This window comes from Oryza sativa, chromosome 11 (assembly GCF_034140825.1).
Source record: "Oryza sativa Japonica Group chromosome 11, ASM3414082v1".
In the NCBI taxonomy this organism is placed as follows: Eukaryota; Viridiplantae; Streptophyta; class Magnoliopsida; order Poales; family Poaceae; genus Oryza; species Oryza sativa.
The window spans coordinates 8,595,227-8,604,788 of NC_089045.1; the positions used below are offsets into that span (position 1 = coordinate 8,595,227).

The following is a 9,562-nucleotide window of genomic DNA, read 5'->3' on the forward strand; positions in this document are numbered from 1 at the left end:
TCAAACGTGACAAGTATAACTGATGACAAGATCAAAATCTCTAAAATTCCCAAATTTTTTTAGGACATATACAACAAAATCCACAAAAGAATGGCATAGAAGATCAAATTGTATGAAATAAGAATGGCATAAAACTCGCAGAAGTACTGTACCTTATATAAAATCGGAGAGCAGTAGCTAAAGATCCATATATGCTGCTGAAGGCAGTTATAGGGATCTTAAGAGGGTCGCCAACCCAGCCTTCTTATCGTTTTATCTATTGCACGCCAAACGCTAAACAATTTCGATAATGACATCAACACTGATTTGGCCCCCTGTTTTGATTAGGTCTTCTAATTGCATTGTCATGGTGCACACCATTGTGATTAAACTACATAGTATATACTAGGGGCGGAGCCAGGAAACCACCAAAAGTAGGGCTCACAACCTGTTTAGATACCTTATATCTTCGAAAGTTTCACTAAAATTTAAATGAATCTTATAGGAATTTAGGAAACAAGCCTAAAGCCCTAGCTGCCCTAGGCTTGTCATATACTAACTATTCTTTCTTGTATAAAAGTTAGACACATATACTCACGCACACAAGCCACATTCACGCTCATGTACACCCCAGATGGGTGCACCTTAGATTGGACTAGTCTCACGCAATTATATATATGAATTTGGTTGAAGTTTGATTAAACTGCTTCAAATTCAGTCAACTTTTGTTCAAGATCTGAATTTTTCATGGTGAGGTTTTGCCCAGACATGCAAAATCATGCTATCTCAGGCTCTCCCATGATCATTTTACCCAGAATGATATATTCTGTTCCCAATATTCAACTGAGCTGTACATCGCTTGGTATGTTGTTATTTTTTTTAATAACCGGAAGTGATGGACAAAAAATAGTGGCTATGGAGATGAAGGTAAGATGAGCTCAAGACTAATTTATTAATTTACTATTAATTAACAAAACTTTTTTTTACCCCTACCAATGAATTAGAAATTTACAACTTCATATCCCCATCCTTGTAATAATTTTACAATCAAGTATGTGACACATTAGTTTGCATTAATTTTTCCATTGTTCACAAATTATCATTGAACATCCCTAAAAGGCTAAAACTGTGATGAAAACTCGCATATAATTTGCAGTTAACAAATCAATAACAATAAACAAGAACTTGAAAAAAAAGATACAAGTCATTACATAAGCTCCACATGAATAATGTTCAGAGTACATTATTTAGATTATATACATGAAGTTAAAGATTTAACAATGTATGCTATTATTGATCAAACAACACGTGACACATATATTTGAACAATAACGATATAATATGCTATCATTTACAAGATATATCGATAATATCAGACCATATCAAGGAACTCTGATTTGAAAGCTTGGCCCAACCGAATTCTGAGCTTTAAGACAGGCCATTCCCCGAGCACCTTAGTGAGAATTGGCACTAAAACAGCAACAGAGCAAATTCCAACAGCTAACCATAGCAGCCGAGGGGCCAATACTGTGTATAAACCGGTTGCAAATGCTGTAGTTGTTGCCATGTACGCGAACCACATAAGCTTCTTGGTGAAGGATCTGTAGTAAAGCAAGAAATCGAGATCCTCCCATCTTGCTATGATGCATATGAACGCAACAGCAAGTGAGGCGCACATTGCTAAGGTATCTGATATCAAGAATGCCTTAAAGGCAACGTTCCTTGCCATTATAGGAAGTCCCTGGCTTCCAGCATCACTGCTGTATCCTCCAGGCAGGGTGAAAGCAGCAGCAAAGGTAATTGTTGCGATGAGGATCGCCACTAGCGAAGTGTTGCTTGTGTATGTTTGAGTCAGCGACCTTGCATCCTTCCTTGACGCATTGATCAACTTTTCTTTGGCTTCCTCGTGAAGATTATAAACGGATTTTGCATTTGGAGGATCAGCTTTAATCATAAGCATTGACACTTCATTCTGCATTAATCCAGAGAGAGGAATAAATAGAGTTCACAGTATGTCTAAAATATCAGCTAATCTATTACATGAATAAGTTTTTCTATGTGGTCCTTGATGATATATGATGAAGTACTACACTTAACCAGAAGGGTTCATGAACACTTCAGAAAGCCAAAAAGGATTTCCTCTGGGGATTGGGGGTGTGAGGAGCCAATAGATCTGAAATTAAGAAATATTTTGTCCCCAAAAAAGTTGAAATTCAAAATTTTTTTACCAAGTTTAAATATTTTTTCCTAAATTCAAAAAATGAAACTTTCAGGTGAAATAATTTCGTGCAATCCCTGTTTACAGAGATAATTTTGTGCTACTGTAACATAATGAGGAATATAAATAAGAACTACCACATAAATGTGTGTGAACATCAATGCTTTTAATAGTAAGTTATAATCTGAAAAGATGCATCACCAAAGCTTGCTGTTGTACCATCAATTATTGGGACCAGAATGTGCCTGTACTATTATAACTGGTGAGATTTGATAAGGTGCAATGGCACAGAAACAAGAATCCTCTGAAACTATGGGGATGACATGGCATCATTTCACAATTTCTCTGTTTGCTACCATCTTGCAAAGTTACCATATAAAATTCAAATTGTTCCAGATGTTTTTATTGCAAGTATGTGTTTGGTTTTACTCCAAATTAGGCAAGATCATTGTGTAAATAGTAAAGTGTTTTGAAATATTAAGTTTTAATTAATCAGATTATTCTTTTCACGGGAGTTGAGATGTTCCCTAATTAATGTTTGTTAATTTCTTGATAGTAAAATCAAGTTACTAGCGGTGATTGCAAAATGGACAAAATGACCACATCATCAATGGAAAAAAAAAATCGACCTATGGCAAACATACATACCCAGTTTAATGTCTTCGCACTATCCAAGGCATCCCGTAATTCCCAAGCGGCTGCATTACCGTCACTGCCAAGAATTGTCAAGTCTATTTTCTTGTCAAGTAAAGCAGCAACAATTTTCGGATCACACTTCTGGATGGCATAATGTAGAGCTGTTTTCCCCTTGCTGCTACGCATGTTCACGAGTTTCTGAAGTCGTGGTTCCCCAAGGATAAACTCAACGAATTCCATATTACCTGATTTGACAGCTTTATGAAGACATGTCCACCCATCTTTTTTGCAATATGGAGCATCTGGGCAATATTTGATAATCTCTCGGGCAACAGCAACATGACCTCGATGTGCAGCAGAAAGGAGGAGAGGATAACCATTTTTTCTGTTGATAACATACCCTTGAGATCTGTCATGTTTCAACAATACTCGTAGCATGTCGATCTTTCCCCAACGTACAGCTAGCTGAATTGGAGTATTACCATCCTTATTTTCTTCTGTGGCCAGATTTGGGCGTTCAACGATGATTCTTTTAGCAATATCTGAGGACAAACCAAGGCATGAAGGATGTATCAATTTGAGGATTATCAAAGTTTTTATTGTCCTGAGAAGGTAATATGAGATACCACACTTTCTAGCGTTAGTTTATGGTGCCTCCTTGCACTTACCTATTATTGAGGTACCGAGAGGTATCATATATAAATACTAAAAAGTATGGCATCTCCTCAAGGACAATACAAAGCATGTCCCCAAGGATCTTAAAAAGCTCAAAGCATAAAGTTTCATGATACTAGGCTAGTTTGCCATGTGATCTCAATTGAACTCCATAGTTCTCACCTGGATTTCCATTTCTAATAGCTGCATGGAGAGCATTGTAGCCATAGGTTCCTGAATGAGAAGAACCATCAATTCCCAACAGTTTCTCAAAAATATCTGTAAACTTAGAATCCCTCATCATCAACGCAATGTACATGGGAGACTCGCCGTATTTGTTGACATCTTTGGACAAGGCAGGCTGAGTCGCTATCAACTCCAGTGCCAGGTCCTTGTGGCCGTTGCAAATGGCATGGTGCAGTGCATTACATTTGTGCTTGTCCTGTTTCAAGATTACCTCACTGAATCCTTGTTCATGGCAGTATTTGAGTAGAAAAGCAGCTAAAGTAACATGGCCACTTGTTATGGCAGTAAGCAGTGGCGTCTCATTCATCACATTCACAGTAGTGAGTAGTTTCTTCTTCACGGTTGGATCCTGTGGAAGTGAAAGAACATCTTTGCAAAATTCCAAATGGCCACACATGGAAGATATATGAAGACATGTGTTTCCTTGTGGATTTTTTCCAAGCAGAATTGTAGGATCATGTGAATCCATGTACTTCATCTTCATTGACCTGGTATCACCAGATATGGCCGCTTCCAGGAGCTCCCAATCTATGGTTGCAGTACTGGCTGCACAGGCTGCCATCTATCTTATGGAAAGGATAGAGAATGATCTCCCTTTTATTTCAACAACTTTGGATGAAGTCCCTAAAAGAAAAAAATGGATGAAGGTTAGAGGAAAGAGATAACACTATTCAGTCTCCTCTTCAAGTCTTTTGCTATAGAGCTTGATCAGGGAACATAAATTTCAGGAAGAACACAAAAAGAATTGAAAAGAAGTGTTCAAACAATCCTAAACGTGACACTTAGGAAATGAACTTAAACAAGAAAAATTCTTGGCCTCTTTAGTTCTTTCAAACTATACTACATTGCTAGTAAAAGTTTTATTGGTAGTGTTCATGCAATGGATAACGTTCAGGGACATATATCAAGCAACAAATGGTTAATGGGGACTTGTTTCAGTACACCTCTTTCTGAAATGCAAAACGTATGTGAACTTCAGATAAATTTTGTTTCTAACGATTAAGCAAATATGTACTCCTTTGAGTCATGAAAACTTCTTTTTTTTGAAACAAAATGTCATGAAAACAAGTTGTTCAGGACATGTTTGAAGTCAAACTATAAAACTTTTAACATCAATTTCATTTAAAATATTTAGATTGGATGTATGAAACTCATGCATATATTTGCCTCAAAAAGGTTAGTAATGCTACAATAATTTAAATGTTTTACAATATGAATTAGAGGTTAAACTTGTATTTTTAAAGACCATTTTAAGATCTAAAATGAGTATTGTTTATAATATATTTGTTACATAACTTTTTGTCGTTATCTCCGTAATTTGAAAGTGAGATCTAACTAATTCCGCAACAATTGAGTGTTGAGATCAGATAAACGCATCGCTCTCCCACGCATAATTGAAAGCTTTTTTCTAACCAAAGTATTTATCAAACGCGAGGGCCGCAAGCATTGTTAGAGCTAGGATTATTTAGACAATGAGGATGCAAAACTGATTACATCTTCGCCATGATTTATTATTCTACGGGTCCACATTGATTGTTGATCATTGAATTCAAACACATCTGAGGATGAACCAACTAAGATACAACCTTCAAAAATAAATTAAAAAAGAAAAAAAAACTAGTTCGCCACCTTAGATTTCAACGAACCAGAACTTACATAGAGGGGTGTGGGTTGGCCAACCCCAGGTCGCCGTTGACCGGATCCCCCTGGACGCCGCCGTTCGGCATTTGCCGGTGGGCGGTGGAGTACGGCCGGAGCTCATCGGCGTGGGTGCCTACGCGGTGGCCGCCGGCAGCAGGGGATTCGATGAGCGTTGCGTGGACGTGGTGGGTCATCTGCTGGTGGTGGCTAGGCTTATTGGCAGGAATATAATGGGCCTTTCTCTACCTTACTTAATTGGGCTGAAATGGATCACAAGTTGACAACATATTGCACCTGTCTAAAATTTGGTGGAAATTTTGCTACAGCACACCGTGACTTTGCGGTTTTAGCCATAGGACACAAGACGAAGTGACTTTTAGGGGGAAAACACACCCAAAAGTTAGATATTTTCTGGTGGACACCGCATCCATTAAAATAATAGTTTTCGTGTGAAATGTAAAAAATGCATTTGGACCCACATGCCAGCTCTCCTATTTCTCTTCTCTCTATCACCTCCTTCTCTTCTCTCTCATCTCACATGTCAGCAATGACGGCGGCAAGCGAGGTCCGACAGCGGCGGGAGGGCTAGGGCGGAGCGGCCGTGGTTTTTAAATCATATTTGGACATAAAGGTGCAGGTTTTTGAATATTTAATATGTGGAGGGGGTGTATAGGCGGGAAAGGCATTATAGGTGTCGGTTTTAGCTGTTCCGACACTTATAGTGACGACATCGGATGTCTAAGGTTAGCCCATCGTTGTATCTCTGCCAGATCCTCCTTGATAGTCAGTACCCTACGTCGCCTTTTCTAATTTTGTATATGGGGGGCAGAAAATGCTGATTTGGTCTTACTCTAATTTTGTATTAGTTCTGTTATATGATCAGAATCATCTTTTTGCAAAATTTTTATTCCCATTGAACGTCCCGGAGCAAATTTTGCAAAATTTTGAGCCCCACACGAGAATCACCCCGGAGCAATTTAATTCCCATTGAACAACTAAAATACAAAACTAGAACGTCCCGGAGCAAATTTTGCAGTCCATTTTATTAATACTTTGTATACTAAATCGTCTAAAAGATTATTCTTTACTAATTAGGTGCTCACTATAAATTTCCACATTATTTGGAGAAACAGTGAAGTACCTACATATCAGGCCACACGCGTCCTTATGTAACGACCATTTTATGAATCGGCCTGACGATGAAGCATATCAAATAGTAAGACAAAGCTGAAGTGCTGAACAACACGAACGTCCCTACGTACCTTGCGCAGGCAGCACAATGCTCGCTGTGAGAGACGACGGAGATGACAGCCAATTAACTGGGGTGTTTAGTTGGTGATTGCAGATGAAAGGTCGACATATATACTATGAAGTTTCATGTCAACGGAAGTACGTAACCTTCACGCTTCCATGAATAATGGATTAAGGTCAGTTGGTCTCCCTCTTGTTCTTATCATATCATCGTTTCAAACAATTAATTCTATCGAGCGTGATGCCTGCCCGCACGTTGTTGCCCATTACCTCTTCTCCTTCTTCTTCTTGGTATGTACAGCACAGTATGCTGGCGCTTTTTTGGTTTTGTATGTTCATCAGCAGCTGGTTTCCACTAAAAACAAAATATAAAAAAAATGTTGATGCAATAATGGAGGAAAGACATCAAGGAAGCACTAGATAGATGATGTTAGAGTAACGGGTGTACGACTATATTCAGCAGGGTTAAATGGTAACCAGAATTTTGATGTTTTAGATAAGGGTAATGACAAATAATTAGAACTTTGACTATTGATCATGTTTAAAATACTTAGTTTGAAGGCACTAGAGCATGACATATAGATTAGTTTTAAAAAATTATATTAATAAAAATTAAATATTTACCTCTTTTTACATATTATAATATACAATTATAGTTAAAAGATATGTTTTCACTACTACACAAAATAAAGCTAATAGGTGTCGGTTGGGAACCGGCCTTAGGTGCCGGTTTTCCCAACAGACACCACCAAGGCGGCAATGATGACTGAAAGCCGGCTCGATGCATCGAGCAATTTCACTTCAAGAACAGATGAACACAACATGAACATTAAGAACATAAGATGAACACACAAAATGAACACAAGAACACACATGAACACAAGAATACGCACATGAACACTCCTGTCGGGCCGTCGCCGAGTCCCCTCCTGCGGGGCCGTCGCCTTCCCTTCCGCCACCGCCCACCACTGCCGCCCCCGCCTCCCCTCCTGCTAGGCCGCTGCTCCCGGCCAGATCTGGCGGAGGGGAGGCGCCGCCGCCGCCCCCGCCTCCCCTCCTGCCAGGCTGCCGCTCTTGGCCAGATCTGGTGGAGGGGAGGCGCCGCCGCCGCCTTCCCTCCCGCCACCCCGCCTCCCCTCCTGCCGGGCCGCCGCTACCTTCCCTCCTGCCACCGCGCGCCGCCGACGCGCGAGAGAGGTGACAGAGCTGAGGGAAAGAGAGCGCTAAGAACGAGAGAGAGAGAGAGCAGCGGGGGATGAATGGATAAGAACGATGACTCGGGCAGTGTGGATAAGAACGAGAGCAGTGACTCGGCGGCTTGGCTCACGGGTCGGTTTTTACAAGTGTCTTTTCTAAAAACAACCGACACCTTTAATTTATTATAGTTTATTATAGGTGTCTATACTAACAACCGACACATATAGTAAAGATGTCGGTTTTTTTACATAACCGACACCTATAATCACTTAAAGGTGCCGGTTTTTTGTGTTTCGGGCCGCGGAGATGGGAAAAGACCTATAGGTGCCGGTTTTAACACTTCTGGCACCTATAGTGGCGACATCTATTTGATGTTTTGTAGTAGTGTTTTAAGGTTGCGTCATTATTCAAAATGTAAAGAACTATGATATTGGAGGAAGTATAACGCACATGTAACAGTACTTTTAACAAGAATTTAGTGTTTTTAATAATAATTTATCGACATGGAGCAAGCAGCTTGAACATGAATTATGGAATGAAGTCAGCACATGAAGAACCCGAATAGCAGCCAGAGCGACCTTGCACCACTGGTGGAGAAACCCTTTGTAGTCCCGGTTTGGAACCCCCCTCTAGTCCCGGTTTTCAAACCGGGAGTACCAATCCGGGACTAAAGATCGCTATCTTTAGTCCCGGGTGAAATAACCGGGACTAAAGATCGATCTTTAGTCCCGGTTGGTGTGAAATTGATTAGTAATTAAACAAGAAATCGTTACATAATGAAATTTTGAATTTATTTGTATGTACATCGAACTCTCTTGTGGTGATGATTTGGTCTGCAAGGCAGTGGCAATACTCGCACACGTAATAGCCGCACAAGTTAGTTCCCTGCTTTTGCTTTGCGCACTACAAATAAATGACAAACAACGAGAGATCTAATTAATATACACTTGTATGTATTTGAATCGGAGAAATATAAATGTAGATCATGTGTACTCACAGGAAATTTGAACTTCCGACTAAGTCTTTCTCTCAATTTGCCGCGGACCAAATGACGGAACCGATACCAAGCCCTACATGGAGTTTAAAGCTATGATTCATAGTAGCAATTAACATAACAAGATTTTCTTAATTAACAGAGGAACTTATGACGGTACCTGTCTATAAGTTCGAAAACCTTGTCAAACGTAGACTCTTTTTTATCCATTGAGTCATATACGTTGACGGTGCAGGCCGACAGGTCGAAGAGTAAAAGCACCCAGTGGAATCTGCAATGTGCGTGGGATGCATTACATATGAAACAGTTAGCAAGTTCGTACGGGAATGAAATTTGGTATGTAGGAAGACAGTAAAATTAAACTAACTCTGTGTTGTACGGCAACAGTATGAACGTCTTGTAATGCTGCGCCTTCAGGAGATAGACGAGATTGTCCTTTGTTTCTTGTGGATATTGGTCGAGCATTGCGACGTTTACTCTCCGAGGGTCGATGAATCCAATATCGAAAACCCTCCGCCGTCGGGCCCTTTGAATCTCCATTCTACAACGATAAAAGGGAGTATATTATTTTCTATAGTCTACTTATATACAAGGACCTAATTAATTAGAGGAGACGTATAGTAAGAAATCTAACTGAACGATATACTTACAAAATCCAGCAACTCATAATAGAGACGTCGAGGGCGTCCAGCTGGTATAGTTCATAGATTCCTTTGAAATTGATCCAGAGAATGTCATCTCCTTGC

At 39.8% G+C, this 9,562-nt stretch overlaps 1 protein-coding gene across 7 annotated transcripts; it reads right to left on the minus strand.

Annotated features, from left to right (window-relative positions):
- Nucleotides 1-1,164: 1,164 nt before the first annotated feature.
- LOC4350213 (ankyrin repeat-containing protein At5g02620) lies at nucleotides 1,165-7,856 on the minus strand. Of its 7 annotated transcripts, none has more exons than XM_066305721.1 (6): nucleotides 7,519-7,856; nucleotides 6,637-6,980; nucleotides 6,516-6,567; nucleotides 3,671-4,357; nucleotides 2,846-3,375; nucleotides 1,165-1,951 (listed from the first exon to the last, which is right to left on the minus strand). In XM_066305721.1, exons 4-6 carry the CDS (start codon nucleotides 4,293-4,295, stop codon nucleotides 1,352-1,354), a joined length of 1,755 nt encoding a protein of 584 aa, XP_066161818.1. In that variant the 5' UTR covers nucleotides 4,296-4,357; nucleotides 6,516-6,567; nucleotides 6,637-6,980; nucleotides 7,519-7,856; the 3' UTR covers nucleotides 1,165-1,351. The 7 variants fall into 7 exon arrangements, with proteins under 7 accessions (XP_066161818.1, XP_066161817.1, XP_066161819.1 ...); XM_066305720.1 differs by having other exon boundaries at nucleotides 5,390-6,567; XM_066305722.1 differs by lacking the exon at nucleotides 6,516-6,567 and having other exon boundaries at nucleotides 6,896-6,970.
- Between the last annotated feature and the right edge of the window lie 1,706 nt (nucleotides 7,857-9,562).